This window comes from Mirounga leonina, unplaced genomic scaffold (assembly GCF_011800145.1).
Source record: "Mirounga leonina isolate KUSES-001 unplaced genomic scaffold, KU_Mleo_1.0 Mir_129, whole genome shotgun sequence".
Taxonomy (NCBI): domain Eukaryota; kingdom Metazoa; phylum Chordata; class Mammalia; order Carnivora; family Phocidae; genus Mirounga; species Mirounga leonina.
This window is the reverse complement of record NW_023270323.1, coordinates 24,713,244-24,734,920: the sequence shown is the minus strand read 5'-3', so window position 1 is coordinate 24,734,920 and position 21,677 is coordinate 24,713,244. Positions and strand designations below refer to the sequence as shown.

The 21,677-nt window shown below is 37.9% G+C and overlaps 1 protein-coding gene across 5 annotated transcripts in view; it reads left to right on the top strand.

The window, feature by feature from the left end:
- The window catches only part of SLC4A4 (solute carrier family 4 member 4), a 351,065-nt gene that overhangs the window by 189,465 nt on the left and 139,923 nt on the right, over positions 1–21,677 (top strand). For all 5 annotated transcript variants that reach the window (XM_035004843.1, XM_035004842.1, XM_035004844.1 and 2 more), the window contains exon 7: positions 8,705–8,781. In XM_035004843.1, coding sequence (XP_034860734.1) covers positions 8,705–8,781 — 77 coding nt within the window. The remainder of the gene's footprint in view (positions 1–8,704; positions 8,782–21,677) is intronic.

The following is a 21,677-nucleotide window of genomic DNA, read 5'->3' as shown; positions in this document are numbered from 1 at the left end:
TGTAATATATGGTGATTAACATAATAAAATTTTTAAAAAAGTAATTGTAACTTTAAAGCATTTTACTTGTTCTGTTTTTCATAACATCCTGTTTATGTTCTATGGATGCAATATCTTCTCAAATCTCTCTGTAAACTAGTAAGGATTTTTATTTTAAGTTTTCTAAATTATATTTCTTTTTTTGATTTTTTTTTTTTTTTTTTTGGTGTCTGTTTTAGTTTTGGGTTTCCTCAATTGTCCATTTGTATTTAAGAAAGAGGATTTGTTTTAGAGTAAGAATGGTTGTCCTGAAGGGCCCTCTAAATTCTAGAGTTCAGAAGACTTTGGTCCGAGGTACAAACAACTGTACTAGTTGCCCTGGTCTTTTCTGACTACCTCTTTAGCAAAGAGCCCTCTGGTAAATGCTTTGGCTAAAGGGCGTTCTGCCTGAGTGGTGTTAAACTTTCTGTGCATAGACTTTCCATAAATGCGTCCCTTTTAGCCTGCATCTTACTTGGGCCTCCATAATACTTGGCATCTTCCAGTATGGAGCTTCTTCACAGTTTTGCAGGGAAGATCTTTTCTTTTTTGACTACATGCCTCTCTGCACATGCTCTACACTGCAATTTCTACATGGTGTGAATAGTATCAGGCCCTAATATTCTATCTGCACTTCTGGAAAGCTTTTGGTCTGTTGGTCTTCTACGTGTTCTTTCAATTGATATGGCCTTACATTTTCTTCAAAAATACATACTTTTTAATCTATCATTTCAAAAGTATCCAGGAAGAGAGAAGGATAAACTCATTTGCTGAATCATATTATAAGTTGAACTGGTAGCCTTTTTAAATTATTATTTTTATTTTTTTATTGTTATGTTAATCACCATACATTACATCATTAGTTTTTGGTGTTTTAAATTATTTTAAATTTTGACACTTCATTAATTCAGAGAATCTCTGCATTAATCTGAATAGCAAGATTTTACTATATCTTGGATCTGGTGTCTACATAGATACAAGAGAGTAGACCCCACTTATGAAGTCAGACACTGGTGCTTGTGCTTGGAACGATGTGGCTGCAGGAATCTACTGAAATTCCTCCTTAACTTGGCTTAGGGGCATTTAGTAAAATCACTTTGGGTCATTGCCTATTTGGAATGAAGGCAGTGAGATATTTGTTTACTTCTGTCATAATCTGCTATTGGTCTTTTGCACTCATCCTTTTACTAGCCAGCATAGGCTTGCTGATGGTATTGTTCTTTTCTGTTTTTAGTTTTATGAGATAAGGTCACAAATTATTTTATATACTTCCACCTATGTGCTTTGGACAGAATAACTTTTTGTTTGGAGTGTTATATTGTATGTGTTTGCACATGCGCGTGTGTGAGGCACAGAGAAAGAACTATTACAGAATCACAAATACTGTATGTAATCACAAGAACCGCAGATTCCTTGAAGTACTTTAGGGGACTTTACTCTTCAGTAAGTGTCCCTGTCCTTGTTTGTTTCAGAGTGTTTCCTTAGCTGAGTAGAGATTTTTTTTTTCTAATGTGTGTGTGTGTGCTCAGAGAGAAACAATGAAATTTTTAAAAAATTAACTACTTATTTTAGATCATAATAAAAATTAAATATCCAGTGCAATATTATTAGCACAGGAGTCACTGTGATTAGAGCATTTTGCTTTTGCTGGTTGAAATTTAAAAAGAATTAGAAGAGATGAACCTTGTATATTTGGCGTTGAGCTGCCTAAGACCCAACATTGAGTTTTGGGAAGAACCCACAGAGTAGCCAGAAAATTCAAAAACAGAGAATAGGATCAAAGAGGTTGAGGTCGGATAGATTATCAAGGGGCAGGTGGACAGCAGAGGTCTCAGAAGAGAAGAGAATGATCTTTAAAAGATGAGAATAGCATTTGTGTGGGTTTATTGGCATAGGAGTTTGCTGTGCTGTGGTTTGGCTTCTGGACACTTCCAGTCTCTCCATAAGATATCTTTTCCATTACCCTTGTCCCATACATTAGGGGTGACTTCAGCTTTTGGCTGGCACTTTGGTCACATACTTTGCTAGTTATCTGGATCTTTTGATGTCTTCTTCTTTCCTCTAAATTTGTTTCACTTTTCAAGCCAACCACATTCTTTGAGTTATTTTAGCTCCCCCCAATTTTTCTCTACTCTTTTCCTTTCACTGAGGTCTGGACACCCTCCCTTATTTCTCCTCCCGTTTTCACCTCCTGATCCTTCCTTCACAGGGGGTTTCTCTTTTTTCCCCTTTATTGCTTCTCACGTCTGTTCGCACCGCTGACTGACAGGCTGTTAGCCAGTTTGGCAGAGTCTTTCCACTCTGTTAGTTCTGGGCCAGCTACAAACTTCTTCCTTATTTACTCCAAGGCTTTCCAAGCCTGAAGGCTCTTGAAGTGTGCACACAGCATCTCCCTTCATAGGAAATGGACTTTGAACAGTACTGTTTATAGTAGTAACTCCAAATGGAAGTAAAATGATACCCAGTTGCTATTATCCATTCATTCACAAATATTTATTAAGTGCCACTTAGTGCCAAGCTCTGAGGCTAAAACTGTGAATAAGACCCACCTAAGGCTTTGACTCTGGGCCCTTGGAGTTTATATTATATTAAAGCATGAACAAACAAACAACAAAAATTTTCTAAACAAAACAATTAAAAATGAAACAAGCAAAAATATCCAAACTGACATTCACTTAGTTATGAAATTCTTTCAAAGAGCTCCTTCTGGTAAGATTTTTAACTTCCCTTCATCTAATATTTACAATTTAAGTATTTCTGTGTTTTATCTGGAGGTTGGAAGTAAGAATGGATTGGAGGTCTTAATGACAGTTTATGTTATTATTATTTTTAGTGGGGGCAGCTCTTGATATTTTGTTGCCATGGAAGACTAGGAAACTGGGGCACCTGGGTGGCTCAGTCAGTTAAGCATCCGAATCTTGATTTTAGCTCAGGCCATAATCTCAGGGTCATGAGATCAAGCCCTGCATCAGCCTCCATGCTCAGTGCGGAGTCTGTTTGAGATTCTCTCTCTCTCTCTCTCTCTGCCCCTCCTATTGCTTACGTGCCCGCTGGAGTTTTCTCTAAATACAAACAAACAAACAAACAAACAAACAAATAAAATCTTAAAAAAGAAAAGACTAGGAAACTGATCTGACAAAATCCAAGCTTCATTTTTAGCCATTCTTTCTAGACTTTCTCCAACTCATTGCTAGTATCCCAGTTGATTTGTTCTCCTTGTCCCTTTATATTCCTGTTTTTAGTGGTTGAAATGGAAGAAATTGCAGTTGGAGTAACTTGAAATATGGTAGAAAACCAATATGGAAATAATGGAGAGTTGACTTTATGTACATTGTGGAATTTTAGTAATACTTGGCTATGATTATGAGGTAGGACATTCAGAAGCATGTGGCATTATTGCTTTTTTTTTTTAAAGATTTCAATTTTTTAAATTATTTTTAAAAATTTTATTATGTTATGTTAGTCACTATACAATACATCATTAGTTTTTGATGTGGCATTATTGCTTTTATAATTACATTGCTGTTGCTTTTAGCACCCTTTCTCCTTTGTCACAGAGCTGTGGTTTTGGGCTACTGTTTAATCACAGTGGCAAACAGAGTAGCAAGTTCATTCCCCCCCTTTTTTTTTCTTTATGAAAATGAAAAAGTAAATGTATACTTTATTTCTGGGAATAGCTAAATTGACAACCAAGAACCTTTCTGCCTTGAATATTCTTAATGATATTATATTGCACATAAATTGACATGGAAATAGGATATATTCTTTGTGGTTGTATATTAAATTTTCTCCTTGTTAGAAATGGTTAGGTTTGTGTGTTTATTTATGGAAATAACATAGAGAGGCCAGTTTTTTCTCAGAGGCAGTTGGGTTGGTATTAAGAGATCCAGATTTAAATTATAGTTTTACCACTTGCTGTGTGACCATGAACTTAACCTCCTTGAGGTTCAATTTTGTTTATGTGTAAAGTGGTAATAGGAATCATACTAACTTCAAAGTGCTTATATGAGCTTTAAGTAAGACAGTGTAAGTTAAAGTACTTCGTACTTAAAAAGATTAGTTGCCCCTTAATCTTAGATATAGATGATTTCTGGTAGAGTTGTTATGTCAACAGTGGGGGAGAAGAACACAGCATGCATTCTTCCAAAACTATACTAAATTATTAGTTTTATGGTCCCAAGGAGTACAAATCAGACCATACCTCTGAATTTTCTGACATGGACACCCAGATTCCCTTATGTCTGTTATGTGGAAGTTACTTCAGTTATTTTTCATGCTAAAAATATTTAATTATTATTAAGAATAAAATATCCAGTTTTTTTCATACCCAAGGGGATCTTTGTTTTAGCTTTTTCTTAGATTCTCTATTACTTCATTGTAAAGGTATGAGGTGAGGGGGGTTATGTGTTAATTGTATTACATACATATTTACATTTTTATCTAATGCGTACACATTTAAATATCCTCCTCCTCCTATGCTATAGTTCTCCTTACTGCTTTTTATTGTATCTAATAGATATAATTGTAAAGGACTTTATGAATTGCTACATGTGTGCTAAAGAATGACAAGGATTTTCAAACTTAGTACAGAATTCAATTAATTTTTATAGAAGACAGTATGTACCTGCCAAGTGTGTACTTCCAAAATGAAATTGTTCTTGATTGTGTGAAACTGCCTAAAATGTGATTCTCCAAAGCTTTCTTTTTCTTATGGCCAGAAAACAGTGATATGGAAATTAATTATGATTATGCACCTGAGGCTGATTCTTCTTCTTTTGTAGAAATCAAACTTTAAAAAAAAAGTTTCTTTGGACCAAGAGTACTTATATGACATTTGTATGCCCTGGATTTTGATGGAAAGGGCTGACTAGTGGTAGTTGACTAGTTGAATGAACCCCTGCCTGTGTAAGAAGTAAGGTACTTTAGGGTACTGTTGCATTTCACTTTTTTGGGACAAGCTGACATTTTCTCTTATTAGCCCTACTCATTCAGGACTGCAGTATAATGACTTTGTATTATAGGCCCAAACTGTAAATAGAAAGCACTGATTTATCCTGATAATGTGTCTTATTGAATGTCAGGTGCAAAATATCTACAATAGAACGTTGTTAGGGATCAGTTGCATAACCGCTTCCTGGGTTTGCTAAAATGCCATGCACAAATTTCTGATTCTGGATATAATCGGGTTTGTAATCTCTTTTGGCTCTTGTCCTTGTCTTCTTTGATTTGGGTGATATGTTTCTGGAAGAGGCTGATTAAATAATGAGTTTCCAAAGTTATTTATTTATTTGATTGTGTAGGAGAGGATTTAGAGGAAAAGCCAGGCGAGACACTTTCTGTGTATTTATGTAATGAGGTTGCTAACTTAATGATATCTTGAGATAACAGTAGTTTGGAGTAGTGGCTTAGAGGAGGACAAGCTTATCAGAACTACCCCTCTGCCTACTTCAGTTTATATATGTTTCTTTCAATTCAGATTCTGACTGGGGCCCACTCTCCTCTTAAGATAACGGGTTTATTTAGAGCAATGGTTCTCAAACTTTAGCATGCTTCAAAATTACTTTAAAGGTTTTTTTTTTTTTTAAGATTTTATTTATTTATTTGAGACAGAGAATGAGAGACAGAGAGCATGAGAGGGAGGAGGGTCAGAGGGAGAAGCAGACTCCCTGCCGAGCAGGGAGCCCGATGCGGGACTCGATCCCGGGACTCCAGGATCGTGACCTGAGCCGAAGGCAGTCGCTTAACCAACTGAGCCACCCAGGCGCCCCTCTTTAAAGGTTTGTTAAAACCTCATTACTGGGCCCCAAACCCAGAGTTTGGATTATACAGCAGATCCCCTTATCCACAGGATATATGTTCCAAGATTCCCAGTGGATGCCTTAACTCTATATATACTATATTTTTCCTATACACACATACTTATGATAAGGTTTAATTTATAAATTAGGCACAGTAAGAGATTAACAATAATAACTAATAAAATACAACAATGATAACAATGTACTATAATAGAAATTATGTGACTATGGTCTCTCAAAATATTTTATTGTACTGTACTCACCCTTCTTATGATGTGAGATTATAAAATGCCCACGTGATGAGATGAAGTGAGGTGAATGACGTAGGCCTTGTAATGTAGTCTTAGGCTATTATTTACTTTCTGATGATTTGTCAGAAGGAGGATCACCTGCTTCTGGACCACAGTTGACTTCGGGTAGCTGAAACAGCAGATAAGGGGGACCACTGTAGTGGGTCTAGGGTAAGTTGCAAGGAGTTGCATTTCTAATAAATGTTCAGGTAAGGCAATGTTGTTGGTCTGGGCACCACACTTTGGGGACCACTGCATTGGGAAGCATTTGTTTTTGGTTTAAGGTGTTTGGACTCAGGAGTGGGGAGTTTGCTGGGCAGGAGGTGGGGAAAACACTGAAGCATGTTTATCACCTTGCTTAGGGTTTACCTAGAAGTATTGACTTCTGGATTCTTCCACCGTATTACAAAGTTAAACAGCAGTGAAGCTGTTCATATTACTTTTATTAATGAGAATCAGATAATAGTAGGAGGGACAGTAGATTTGGTTGTTTCTTAACATTGACCTACTTTTCCCCATCTGGTTCCTGCATCTTCCTGGGACCTGTGCCTTCCTTGGACCCCCTGTCTGGTACAAATACATCCATGCTATCATGAGAGAAATGATGAGGCAGTATATGAGGTTTCTTGGAAAAGTTGTGACATCAGTCGGGATTACCATTATAACAAAAACTTGATTCATTTGGCGTCTACCTCTTTAGATTTTGCAGCTGTAGGACAATGCTTGGGCTAACGTGCACCTTTGCGGTGTTTATGGTTTCCAAAGCAAATCAATGAATCTAGGGTATTCCCCGGAAAATTTAAGTCACTTAATGAAACTTCTTTCAGATTATTTCAGTATTGCCACTTACATCAATTGATTTGATAATTAGAAATCAGTCTTATCTATTAATTTACAGAAGCTACTTTCAATTTAGGATTAGGATTGCCAAGGCTTCATTGCTTTAGGAATATATAGTTCAGATTTCCTCAGTCGTTCAGGTAGAATTTTCACCCAGCTAGTCCAAATAACTGCGTTTGCTTTTAATGTCAGGTGCAAAATTATAGCTACTCATCATTTCCTATTACTTTCAAGCCCAGCATTGTTTGGGAGCATTCACATTTGTACCTGGTGTCTTTTGTTTTGAGCGCACGCTGGAAACCTGGTGTGTAGTTCAGAGAAGAAAACGTGGCCTTCAAAAAGGTTCTTTTAATTTTGCTCATAAAGCAGTTTTTCAGATGTAACTTTCCTTTGAAAAGTGCCCTGTGCTCAAATTTTCCTAGAATAAAATGTCCCACCAGGTAAAGGGTTTAAGAGATCTAGGCCATGCTTACTCAATGAAATGCAGCAGAGTGGAAAATACCCTGTCTTGCCAGCTCAAGAAAATTATGATTTTTCTGATTTAGTAGTTAAAGACAATTATATTCTTTAAAGAACTGCTTTTACTTAGACATTAAATTATTAGGAGTAGATTTTAGTCTGCGGTAAAATTATGTGTTGAAGTTTCTATCTGAAGGAATTAAAGTCTATAAAAAATAATTTGGAAGCAAATGTGAAGCTATGTTCAAACTTTGGTGCTTGTTTTTCAACCCTTGTCCTTTTGGTGTGAAGACCAGCCTGAGTCAGATCATTGAGGATTAATGATGAATGCATTACTCAGCACCCTGCAGGGGCTGGGTCAAACACCCTGGCTTTGAAAAGTTACTCTTTTGCTTAGTAAGCTTAGAAATTTCAAGTCCAACTGCAGGTCCAACTGCAGAATGAACAGAATGTTATTCTTTTGATTAACATAGTCTACTTGAAGATGGGCTATCACTCTTCTAGATGTCCCTCCTCTCTTTGCTTGTATATTGGTGTCTAAAGTCATTGGATTGCCAGTAGACTTGACCTACAGCCACTGTATTGCCAGGGAGCTTGGTTCCCATGAAGTGCTCGTGATGAAACCCATTCCTTAATGTGAATACGAAGATTGGCATGTTGAGGGGAAATGAGGGTTATGCTTATATGAGTCTGGCAAATGGGATTGCAAGAAGTAGGGGGCCTATGGTAGTACTACTTTGAGGCAAAGAATGGGGATTGTGGATCAGATGCCCACCACAGAGAAATCTTCTTAGTTAAAGTGTCAGCTGGAAAAGGGAACACAGATGGGTTTTGTGGTTGATCAGAGGGAGTGGTGCCCCAGGAAGGACTGCAGAGGCCTGGAAAGAGGAGGTCCAGGCCTGTAGTCTGGGGCCATTTCTGCTGACATGAGGAAAGAGGCCGTCTCTGAAGGGGGTAGGAAAAGCAAAGGATACCAAGTAGATTAGGATGTGTATGAAGGGCAGTGACAAAAAGCAAGCCAAATGAGGAGTAAATTTACTTTTATGCATATAGTTTTAGATGTTTCTTCTAAAGTTTAACTCATCTTGAAATCGGTAAGATTTAAACATGCTATTTGCGATTTTACATACTTTTAGCTTAACCATCTTTGTGCTCCAACCTGTACTCTGGAAGACTCTTCAGGAGGATCCCAGTGGAACTAAAGCATATTGCCATTCTCATCATCATCTATAAGTGTTTATGAAGTGTGCAGCCAAAGTCTTGTGTTTGAAGTCTTTAATTCACTTTTGTTTTTTTCAGGTAGCCCAGCCATGACCCATAGGAATCTGACTTCCTCCAGTCTGAATGACATTTCTGATAAACCGGAGAAGGACCAGGTAAGCAAAGAAATCTTACTACTTTGAAACCTAAGACTAAATATGTGTCTAGAAGATGCTGGAATAAGATTAGAGATGATGGTTCCCTAACTTAAAAGGAACTGATATGTGTAGATGGGTTCTTTTTTTTTTTTTTTTTGCGCATGTTCTCTGAGGGAAGGGAAAGCACTATGTCAAGGGATTTGAAGTTCGAAGATAAGAATTAGTCTTGACTCCAACCCTTACAGATGTATTCTCTTGGGCAACTGAAGTCTTAGAGCTATAGTTATCTCAGTTTTTTTTTTTTTTTAAAGATTTTATTTATTTATTTGACAGAGAGAGAGAGAGACAGCGAGAGAGGGGACACAAGCAGGGGGGGGTGGGAGAGGGAGAAGCAGGCTCCCCACTGAGCAGGGAGCCCAATGCGGGGCTCGATCCCAGGACCCAGGGATCATGACCTGAGCCGAAGGCAGACGCTTAATGACTGAGCCACCCAGGTGCCCCATCTCAGTTTTAAAATAGTAATAATAATCCGTACCACAAGGTTATTGTGGGGATTAAAAGAGATAATTTAGGAAAAAGTGCATTGGTAAAGTATAAAGGTTTAAAAAATGCTGGCTATGGTTAACTTTTGGGGGATACGTCAAGCAAAGGTAATGATTGTCTTGTTAGCTGTGTATAGGTTTGTCTATTAAAACATAGTAAGTAGCCTATTTGACATGAAGAACGATTAGGTTTTGAATCTTGATTTACTTACTTTTTTAAAAAAGATTTTATTTATTTGAGGGAGAGAGAGAGCACACGCACGAAGCGGAGGGAGAAGTTGGCTCCCCGCTGAGCAAGGCCCTGGGATCATGACCTGAGCCAAAGGCAGATGCTTAACCTACTGAGCCACTCAGGTGCCCCTTGATTTACTTTCTTTTAAAAAGAATATGGTAGAATTTGGGCCATTTTTCCCAGTTGGGTGGACATAAAAATGGTGAGTAGGTATAATTTTGCGCTTTATATTAAAAAACAAAGCAAGTTACTTTGGACTAATTGGGTGAAAATTCCACCTGAATAAAGAAATCTGAATTATATATTCGAAGGCAATGGAGACTTTTGATGATGTGCCTCTTTCTTGGACAGCTCTTAGAGTAGTGACAGAGGTTTAGAGGCCTTGCTGAATTCTGAAAGGTACAGGAAAGGTGAATTTATGTTTTCTTGTGAAGTGGCTTTTGGATTTTTTCTTCCTCCCCTTCACCAGCAGCACCCGATTCAGGCCTTCATCATCTCATACTGGATTGCTAGAAAGCTTTGGAACTGATCCCTTGTCTCTGTTTTCTCCTATTTCAATAATATGTTCTTTTGTTTTGTTTTGTTTTGTTTTCAGTAATATGTTTTTCATATTATTGCCCTCATATTTCTCTCCTGGATCAAAGGTTTATAATGGCTTCCCATCAAGTTAAATTCAGATTTCCCTACCTGACTTTCAAGATTCTCTGAAATCTAGTGTTGTCCTTCTTATTTTAATTTGTGTTCCTCAGAAGAGGAACTCTCTTGGCTTTGGTCAGGCTGAGTTACCTCCCTGTTACATTGAGATTGATCCTTGATTCCTAGAGCTGCTCCCCTTCATATGCTAATATGGATAGCTCTCCTCCCTTGTATTTGCCTCCACCTTGAAGTGAGCAGAAGATCATTTAAATATTGGATACATTGGGAGCTACATAGCTGTAGCAGCAAAGAGAAAACTCAGTAAACGAGGACTTGTTTAGAGTTGCCCTCAAAATTATTTGGCCCATTTTGGCTCCATTCAATATTTACCACTAAGGTTCTGTTTCTGTGGTTTGCCAGGGGTCTTGATACTGAATAAGGCAGTGCACTTGATACAGAATAAGGCAGAGTTAGGAATATCTGGTTGACAGACTCTTTTTTTTGGAAAAAAAAAAAGCTTCTTTTATTACTGACAGTTTTCTTGCCAGGAATTGGCCAATAAGCAGCTGGTAAATGCTAGCTAAGAGAAATTTCTTACCTTCTTGAGTGTCTTCAGATCTGGGCATATGCAGAGGAAATTTGATGGCTTAAGATGCATATTACATAAGCTTTTGATTCCAGTGTTAGATGAAATATGTTGGAACATAATGGTTCGGGGGTGTTGATTTAGCTGTAAAACCTGTGTGATTGCAGTACTTGAAACAAGAATCTTTGATGCCTATCATGAACATCTCATATTCATCGAGGTTCTTATTAAGTGAAACCAGGAAGATTTAAATCAGAAGTTTTTGTCCTTTTTGTTTTCAAAGCCAGGAAGTGAAGGCTGATGAATGTATCATTTTTTTTAAAAAAAAGACTTTATTTATTTGTTTATTTCAGAGAGAGAGAGAAACTGAGTGTGTGAGCAGGGGGAGGAGCAGAGGGAAGTGGACAAGCATACTGGACACTGAGCACAGAGCCCCAAGCAGGGCTCCATCCCAGGACCCTGAGATCATGACCTGAGCTGCTACCAAGAGTCAGACGCTTAACTGCTTAACCCACTGAGCCACCCAGGCATCCCTATTGTGTGTTTTTAACAAAACACAATGTATCATTTTAAGAGCAACTGTCCATCTACATTGTATCTATTACAGTAACTGCAGTTAATCCAATGAGCTCTTCATCCCACAAAGAGGAAGAAAGTCCATTCTTTGCTTCCCACCAAAGAGTATGAAGAGAAGTTTGGAACTGACCCATGATCTCATCTACAACCAAAGGCAAATTAGGAATTCAAACTAATATTTTTCAGTTTCTGTACTTACTATTTTAGTAACTTCAAATACAAAAGCTTCTGGATCATTTTAGGGTGAGAAGAAAATGGGTTTGTAAAGAAGATGAAGCTATGGCAAACCCCCCCACCCCCAATAAACTCAGGCTTTTATTTTTTAACCTTTTTTTCCCCTCTGTTTGGGTAGGAAAAAAAGGTTGCCAGGCTCAAATTTGTTTTGAAAAAGCTTTTATAATTAATTAGCCAATGTCCTGGAAATGATTTTGGCAGTAAAGTCAAACTTGTTCTGTATGCTTTTCCAAGTTGGCCCCAAAAACTTCCATCCAACTGGAACTGAAGTTTCTGATTGACTGATGATTCTGCCTGGCTACAATTGGAACAGTTGCAATGGTGTCTCTCCCCTTCCTGGAGCTATATAACTTCCCTATAGCACAAGAACTACGGGTTTAATGTTCAGAGTTAGGAAGAAGAGCAGAATTTCTTTGACAGCAACATAGTGACAAAATTTGAGGGCATATTTTTTATGAGATTCTGTTTTGGGAAAACAGAAGAAACAAATCTGTGGACTGCACTTTTTCTCTCTGGCTCTGCCAAGCCTATGTACTTATGATTTCAGTAGCGGCTGCCTTATTGAGAAATAGCTCAAAATAGTTAACAGCAGAAGAGCATAGCCAAAATTTAGGTGATTCAATGCCTCAACAATATTCCAACTTGGATGTTATATTTATTAAGCAGAAAAGCACCTGGGGAGAAGGAGATAAAAAAAAAAAACATCTGGAGCTCATCTACTTGTAAATCTACATAAATAATCTCTTCTGTTTTGTTGCTATGGAAGATTTTTTTCTTCATTATCCAGTTACCTTCCCCATTTACCTTAGATTGATTTGTTTTTCTATCTCCTTTTATTCCTTTTTTGTTTTTTAAAAAAACTTACAAGTGCAATGGGTGCTTGTCAAATGCCGTAACTTAGTTCTGGTTTGCATCTGAGTATGGAATCAGCTGTGAGGATGAGCAAATCTTTTCTCATTTTACTTCTTAACTTTAGCTCTGGTAGAAGTACTATGCTAAGTGGTACAATGACTTTAAAAGGGCTTGACTTTTTTCAGGTTATCAGTAAAATGCAATAACATCTCACAATTACATGATCAACCTTCAGTGAAATGGCAGTCCGTAGACTACAGTGAATGCAGTAGATGATGTAGAAATACCTTGCAGATTCTCAGGGAGACACTGCTCACATAACCTTGTAACTTCTTATCTGGTTATCACTTCTAGCTTATCTGAGAACCTATCCATAGGTCTACTGGTAGAATTTGGCCGAAGGTTAATTTCTAAAATGTGTTATAATCATTTTTAGCACTACTTATTGCCTGTTATCTCCCAATGTACTTGCCTGTCTTGGTTTCTGTTTTTGAAGTCCTAGGTTTTTTGGGTTTTTTTTTTTTTGTTTTTTTTTTTGCAGAAATCGACCTGGATTTAAATATTTTGTCAGACAGTAAGAGGATGAAACCATTAAAACCATGTATAAGTTTGAAATTGCTAAGCCATGACTGCCTTAAAATGAAATCTAGAAAGAAACATTTTGTGATTGAACAACTCCTAATCCTTTTCTTACACATAAGTAATATAGGACTGAGTCAACTAAATTCAGCTGAGATGATTTCTTCATAGTTCTGAAGATTTCCTTCCTAAGGCTCACATAAAACTTCCCTTAGCGTTAATAGCTATTTCATACTCACAGTGACAGAAAAATACAATAGCACCTCCTTTTCTTTTTCACAGCCCAGCCAGAAAGCCCTCTAATTCACACCGAGCACTGGTGGTCGCGGTTCCCTCCTCAGGGAAGATGCAGTGGCTAAGAAAGGCTCATATTTTCTGAGGTTTTAATACTTGTCTCTAGCACATTTTTAGGGACCATTGAAACACTGCGGTGTTGGGAGAACTCCAAATGGAATCACATCTGTGAAAATCTGAGAACAAAGGCATGTTGTGAGGAGGTGGTTACATCCTTAGATGTCATTAGTCACTATGGTTTGGGTGGCTGCAGTGAGCTTCCCTGTGGCTCAGTGGCTACAGCGTTTCTTCAGCCACGTGTCCTTGATGGGACCTGGTGTAGTCCCTGCAATGATTATCTTTGGAGTCAGGGAGTTTGCCAGTGTTCTGGATCATCGGGTGTTCCTATAATTTCAAAGGGCATTAGCTTGCCACTTAGATAATTAACAAAACTGGTATTTGTTATCATCTTTTCCTTTTCTATGAGAAATTTGACTTTATATAGCTTCCTTCTCCCACCTGATGCTCTCTCACATATTTTTAAAGAATTAACAGTGGTTAATAGTATGTTTGAGAAGTGCTGACATACTGATTTCATGAACCTGTGTCCCACTTAAAATTGGGGCAGTTGGATTTTCCCATTTTCATAATGCTATATACTTTCATGAAAGCTGTTTATTTGAATCAAAGACTAACATTCAGTGAAAAACAGGTTCTGTGTCAGCTTGAAAATGAAGCAGATTAACCTGTCTGAAGTAAACTAAGCTCTATCTTGTATTTTCAGGCAAAGAAAAGAGGAGTTTTTTTGTGAAACTTAGAACTATGATTTTAAGTCACGGTGAGGCTGCAACAAATTTGAACTTTTATATCACCCCATAACTGTATGCTGCTGTGATTTGAACTCATTCACTCATTCAAAAAGTATATTCTGTGCTAGAAAGTGTTCTCAGAGATAGGTAGGATTCCAGAGATGAATGAGACATAAATTTTTTGACTCATAAACTCCCATGCTTTTGAGGACAGGTAGGCAATAAACAATAAAAACAAGTAAACAAATGAATAGAGTAATTTCACACAATCACAAATACTATCTTGAAGATATAGCAGAGTAATGTGAAGAGGTACAGAAAAGCTGTTTTAGGTAGGAGGGTTAGCCAGAAAGGAGAAGCTATGGGGGAAGAGGCTTCTATACTAAGCAAAAAGCAATAGTAAAACCTTGAAACAGGAATGCATGTGGTGTATCCAAGAAATGGGAAGAAGAAAAAACAAGTCCAGAGTGGCTGGAGCAAAGTAGTAGATGAGACCAGAGAAGTTACACAGGGGTACCTTTTCATTTTTATTCTAAGTGCAGTGAGACACTGTTTTTGGAGTTTTACCTGGAGAGTTGTATGTACTGATTTACATTTTTAAAAGATCACTGAAGATCCTGGGTAATAGGATGGAGGAATTTGCCAGTGTTCTGGATCATCGGGTGTTCCTATAATTGACCATTGGATGAACACCACAGTGCATTAAACTGATAGCCCTAAAAACCCAATAGCCAGTTTCTTAATATATTTACCATAGACATCAAGATCTTATTTCTGTCAGTAAGGGAAGTTCTCCTGTTTCACAAAGTATTTTAAGAAAGAAAAAGTTTCGTATTAATTAGATTAAATTATGAATATTAATAAAATATTAAAATATTTTAATGCACCGGAGCTGGACATGGGCCACCAAGAGTGGTGAGTCTGAGCTTTTGAGTGATTGCTTCTCTACCTCCGGTTCTCCTGTTGTTGTTACTGCTGGCTGACGTCAGGCACGTCACCTGGGTAAAACCCATGACTCATGTAACCTTCACTGGAGGTCTCTCTGAGGAACAGTGACAAGCATCTTAGTTTTTACTGTTCAGAAAGGAGCACTGGTGTGTAGGAACAGAACAGAGCAGCCAATTGGGGGTCCTGAGCCACACTCTTACCTGTACCTGTGAAAGAATTGAACTCAGGACAACTGCAGGGCATTCCTGTATTGGGCATATAATGAAAGGGATGGCAGGTTTTATGTCTTAAATAATTAACTGGCATGTTTTATATTTGATGGCACTTTTTTCCTCTTTTCAATACGTAGCAATCTACTGTATTCCAAAACCATGAATATTCTTAGAATATATTAAAGAGAGTCATAGAATGCCATCAACAGTTATCTCTGATGGATGTCTACTCTCATGTCACATGTTGCCTACTTCTGACCATGACTTCATTAAAAAGATAAACAACTTTTTTTCCCTTGGAAGCGACAAATTGTTACACAACCAGAAAACAGCAATACCTTATGATGAACACCCTAAGGGCCTAGTTAAAAAACCTTTCTAATAGTTGTAAATATATACATGGAGTCATTCTTAACCTGCTATAGTGACATGTTATTATCTGTATGTTTTTTTAAACTTTAGTTTTTTCCTGGTTTACAGAGCATACAAAATTGCTGTAAAAATTCAAACAAAGCAACTATGAATAAAATAGAAAGTGAAAGGGGCGCCTGGGTGGCTCAGTTGGTTAAGTGACTGCCTTCGGCTCAGGTCATGATCCTGGAGTCCCGGGATCGAGTCCCACATTGGGCTCCCTGCTCGGCAGGGAGTCTGCTTCTCCCTCTGACCCTCCCCCCTCTCATGTGCTCTCTCTCATTCTCTCTCAAATAAATAAATAAAATCTTAAAAAAAAAAAAAATAGAAAGTGAAAGTTCACAAATCCTCACCCTAAAAATAACCACTATTAGCAGTTTGATGGAGAGTCCTCTAGATTTTTTCTATGCCTAAAAACTTATATACTTACTTATATAAAATACAAATAGGGTCATACTGTTCTGCAGCTGGATTTTTTAAAACCTAACAATGCCACAGACATCTACCTTATTCTTTTTAAAGGCTGTAGTCCACAAGAATCCTATTTTATTTAAATGATGTTCTCTTATAGATATTTTTATTTTCATTTCTTTGCAATTACCAATCAAGGTTTTAAGAAAAATCCTTATTGTAATTTTTTTTTTTTTGCATTCTTTAGTGAGTATTTCTGGAGGAGAAATTTTTATAAGTGGAATTGCTGGCTCACTGTGTATTGCCAATTACCTTTCCAAAAGATTATACCAATTTGTGTCCTAGATTTTTTAAACACTTTAATAAATCCTCCTCCACTGCTGGGATACTGTATGCCAATCAGATTTGAGTTTCTTCTTTATGATTCACTCCAGTAAAAGCTTAGCGACTCATGTTGCTAAAGTGAAAAGAATCTCAGTCACTAGCATCTGCCTCCCAGATCACTTTGGGGGCTTTTTTCAGAAGCTTAAAATATTGAGGCTAAAACTGGGTTTATTCTCCCAGTCTGATTGGATCTCTGAGCTGGCTAATCCTCCTGTCTTCTGAGGTAAAGAGGTGAAAAGTACAGTGACAGTAGACTCAGCCACTTGTATGTTTCTTATTGTTTCTGCTGAAAGGTGTTGCTGTCCCCAGCTCTCAAAGAAATCCTTCAGGCTTTGTGGGAATTTCCTTGGCAACCAAGAATGGCTTCATCTCAAGAGCCCTTCTTGGTGGTCAGCATTTGGAACAAAAAGGAAAACTGCAAGAAGAGTTGGACAAGTATTCTTTTTGAAGCACTGGTCAACACATTTGCAGCTTGGCTCTGCATCTCCTTCCTCGCCCTGACTGCCCACCCCTGTGAGAATTTTAAGTGAACTTACATCCAGACTGTAAAGTTATTTAAATGAGAAGTTCATACCTTATGGGGAAGTGCTTTATTAGGAACTTTGAAGGAGTGTTGTCATCTGGGATAACTGATAAAGAGATCATCGAACCATTCTTTACATGGGGAGTATTTGCAGATTTTGCTGTTTCTTTATTTCCCCTTTGACAGGGGATGGCTGCAGAGTAGATTTACAAAGAGGCCATTTCATGGGAGGAAGTATTTCTTGCTCTTCTTCAGAAAGAGAAGGGCTCCCCACTGTTTCCAGCTCACTTGTCTGATTGATCCAGTGGCTAGTTGATGGATTTGCTTCCACAGAATCTCATGACCTTATCAGTCACCAGCAGAGCTTCCTGATTTCTCCATGTGTTACCACCAATGGTCTGGGTTCACTCTCTAGAACTGAACTGAAATGAAAACAACCATCCTTTCTTTCCTCTCTACCTCCATGTGTTAAAAGAGCAGCAGGGGCGCCTGGGTGGCTCAGTTGGTTAAGCAACTGCCTCCAGCTCAGGTCATGGTCCTGGAGTCCCAGGATCAAGCCCCACATTGGGCTCCCTGTTCAGCAGGGAGTCTGCTTCTCCCTTTGACCCTCCCCCCTCTTGTGCTTTCCTCTCTCTCAAATAAATAAATAAAATCTTCAAAAAAAAAAAAAAGAGCAGCAGTAATTTTTTCCTACAATCTGAAAGACAGTAGTTAATTATACCAAACTGGCATTATTGCCTAATCAGTGTTCTGTGCATCCACATGCGAGAGGCGAGAAAGTAACTGAGTCATTGTATAGGTAGCCATTGTAATCATTTTGAACTTCAAAAGTAGCTGCACTGTTGTTGATTCAGGGCTCCACCTGCTATATTGAGTCTATCCCTCTATGAAGAATAATTAACAATAATTAACAACTAATATAGTTAGACACTTACTTACACTAATGCTTTGGTGTTGGTACGATCAGCCCCGTTTTACATATTGGCAAACTTGAGGCACAAAGAGATTAAGTAATTTCCCCAAAGTTAAATAGCAGCTAAGTGGTAGAGCTGCATCCTGGCCCTGCAGCCTATCCTCTTAATAAGTACAGGGATGCTGCCTGTTTGGATTAGGATCTTTTTTAGGTCCCAAGGCTCAGGTGTCAAATTGATAGTTATTGCCCTTCAGTCTGTCCTTGAGGCGCACATCATGCTGAATAGGCTAATCATCAGAATTCCTACAATGTAAACAAATTCTTAAGGGTCTTATGGTGACCAGACGTTTCTGCTGCCACAGTGATTAAAAGACTCAACCAGTAGTTTGTTGTGTGCCCAGACCCTAAGTGGTGTTGGTGGAGGTCAATGAGAGAAGGCTGATAGAATAAAAAGTATAATATATGATCTTAGATTGTGAGTTTCTAACTAGCTGGAGAGACCGAATAAACTGTTGGTACTGACACTAAAGTACAGCAGTCCAGTGAAAGACAAGATAACTGTGTGGGCCAGAACCATCAATCACAGAGAAATGAGGGACTCTAGAAGCATCTTTCCACTGGAGAGAACATCAGTAACAGAAAATGAGTTTTAGCCGAATAAAATACTTCTCTTTGGAGAAAAAGGTAAGAGGTGGGGGAAATAAATTGGAATGTCGATGGACATCTTGGCCATTTGCAACAATGTGGATGGAACTGGAGGGTATTATGCTGAGCAAAATAAGTCAATCAGAGAAAGACATGTATCGTATGACCTCACTGATATGAGGAATTCTTAATCTCAGGAAACAAACTGAGGGTTGCTGGAGTGGTGGTGGGTGGGAGGGGTGGAGGGCCTGGGTGATAGACATTGGGGAGGGTATGTGCTATGGTGAGTGCTGTGAAGTGTGCAAGACTGTTGAATCACAGATCTGTACCTCTGAAGCAAATAATACATTATATGTTAAAAAAAAAAAAAAAAGACAAGAAGATAGCAGGAGGGGAAGAATGAAGGGGGGGGAATCGGAGGGGGGAGACGAACCATGAGAGACTATGGACTCTGAAAACAAACTGAGGGTTCTAGAGGGGAGGGGGGTGGGAGGATGGGTTAGCCTGGTGATGGGTATTAAAGAGGGCACATTCCTCATGGAGCACTGGGTGTTATATGCAAACAATGAATCGTGGAACACTACATCAAAAACTAATGATGTAATGTATGGTGATTAATATAACAAAAAAAGAAAAAAAAATGAAATGTAACTATCTGCAGGTTAACCATACAAGTGAACAATTTGGTTTATCCAATAAATGGAAAATAATGTGATTTAAAAATTCTTTGAAATAATGGCCCCCCCCCCCCAATTTAATGAAAGACAAGATTTCAAATTTTTTTAATGTTTGAGTTAACCTGTAGAGTTAGCAAAAGTAGATTAGTTAGCTAGTTGATTTGTCTGTGGACCATGGTGGATACTCCCTTCATTTACAGATCCTTACTTACAAACACCCCATGGCTCCTTGACTTTCAGGTTGTTCAGTGTTCACTCTCACTATAGATATATTCACCCCTTGACCATGAAGTGTAAGAGGTATACATCATTATAACTTCCATATTTTTTTTTCTGGTAAGAGGGAAGCAATTAATACTGATTTTTTTTTTTTTTAATAAAGCTGATCTCAGTAGTAGGTTTGAAGACTTAAATAAGCATGTTAAACCTTAAGTGCTATGAATCTCAGTTTCCTGTTTCATAATACAGGTGTTATGATTCAGTCTGAACTGCCTCCTCCACAGGGTTGTTGTGTGTAAAGGAACATGCTTAAAACACTTTAAAATAGTATAGAAATTTTCATTATCACTGTCATTTTCATTATTTAAATCTGCTGTTGGTTTTTATTTTTGGTTGGTTTTACAGTAAGACTGGTGGGATGGAAGTCAATTTCATTTCAGATTTCATTCCTCACCTTTCAAATTTACATTGCTAATTTGGCTCTTTGGGGTTTCATACTCAACTTTTGCACTCCACTGCTCTGCCTGCACGCTGCTGAATGTGCCCGATTGTCCTGTGACTATTACTGCATGCACATTTCCACTGGACCCAAATGTCCCTTTTCTTCTCTGCTTTTCCAAATCCCACCTTTCCTTCAAAACCTAAGTCAAGTCTACTTTTTTCATACATGCATCCTTGAACATTCTGGCTCATGTTAATTACTCCTGTCTCGGATTTCTGACACCACCTGGCACTTACTACTTGTCATTTCACATGGATGCACCTGTTTGTTATGGTTTTTTATATGTATGTATGTCTCATCTTTATGGGGTGTGGGGAAGGGAGGCAGAGGGTTGGGGTCGGGGGGCAGAAGAGGCAGCAGTCTTGTGATTTAGTTGCTGTTGGGAATGATGATGATTAATCAAGGGTGAATCAGCTTCCACTTACCCTTTCTTGAGAACTTTTTCTTTTTAAAGGCTGAGAAAATGAATATGAGAGTTTCTCAGAGAAAGGTGATTTCTCAGAGCATTGTTATTATCTTTTCTTTTTGGTGGCTTGAAAAATTAGTATTTCTTATGATTGCTGATAGAGTGTTTCATTAGGTTAACCAGTTGCTTGAAATGCACATGCTTGCCCATCTCATACATTTAAAATTTCTTTTTTTTGGCTAGGACAATCATGCAAATGCTAACATTTCAAATATAGTTTGCTCTTTCATTTGTTATAATCCATTTACACATTTTTTCTCATAATGAAAGCTCAATGGAACATAGTTAACTGGCTGATTGACATAGTTTAAAGAAAACACCAGATCTTTTTTTTTTTTTTTTGCCCTTTATTTAAAACAAAGTGTAGTGTGGCACAAGGACATATTGGAAAAGCCAACTGTCAGCACAGAAAGATGTTCTGTTGCAAGATGACATGGTATTGCTAAGTTTTCCCAAGCATGGCACATTTAAATGATGGACTATCAACATTTTACTTTTAGATATGAGCTACTTCACTTTGTATGAAATTAGTGAGAAATTAGGGGCAAGCCATATCAAATTTGGAAAGAATTTATCATTGAGTGGGATTTATTATTGAATTTACAGTTCTATACATTATTATAACCCTATTTTGCTCATACATTTTTCTTTTTTCTTTTTTTTTTTTAAAGATTTTATTTATTTATTTATTTGAGAGAGAAAAAAACAGCATGAGAGGGGATAGGGTCAGAGGGAGAAGCAGGCTCCCCGCCGAGCCGGGAGCCCGATGTGGGACTCGATCCTAGGACTCCGGGATCATGACCTGAGCTGAAGGCAGTCGCTTAACCAACTGAGCCACCCAGGCGCCCGCTCATACATTTTTCTATAGTTTAGATTGCTGGGACAGCATTATGGTAAAGATCCAAGTATATTATTAAAAAGAAGAAAGAACAAATCAAGTTGAAATCCATGTATTAGGATGACTTGTTTCAGAAGAACCTTTTGGTCAGAGTGAAATGTTGATCTTTTCTTCTGGTGTTTTTGATGGCATTACTCATTGTTTCACAAATGAAACTTACCAGGGTAAAGCTCATTTCGGTATCAGCTTATTTGTGATCCTGAGAAATAAACCAGGGGAATTCCAGATATTTCAATAAGTGGCCTCTATATTGTGGTTTTGTATGAAGAAAAACTAGGTGCATAATTTATTGCCTTGTTGAATTATGATCTCGAAGAAGGCATCCTCAGACACTTGCGCCCGAGAAGGGAGATCTTGTTTAGAAAAATAACAACTGCTACTAGTAC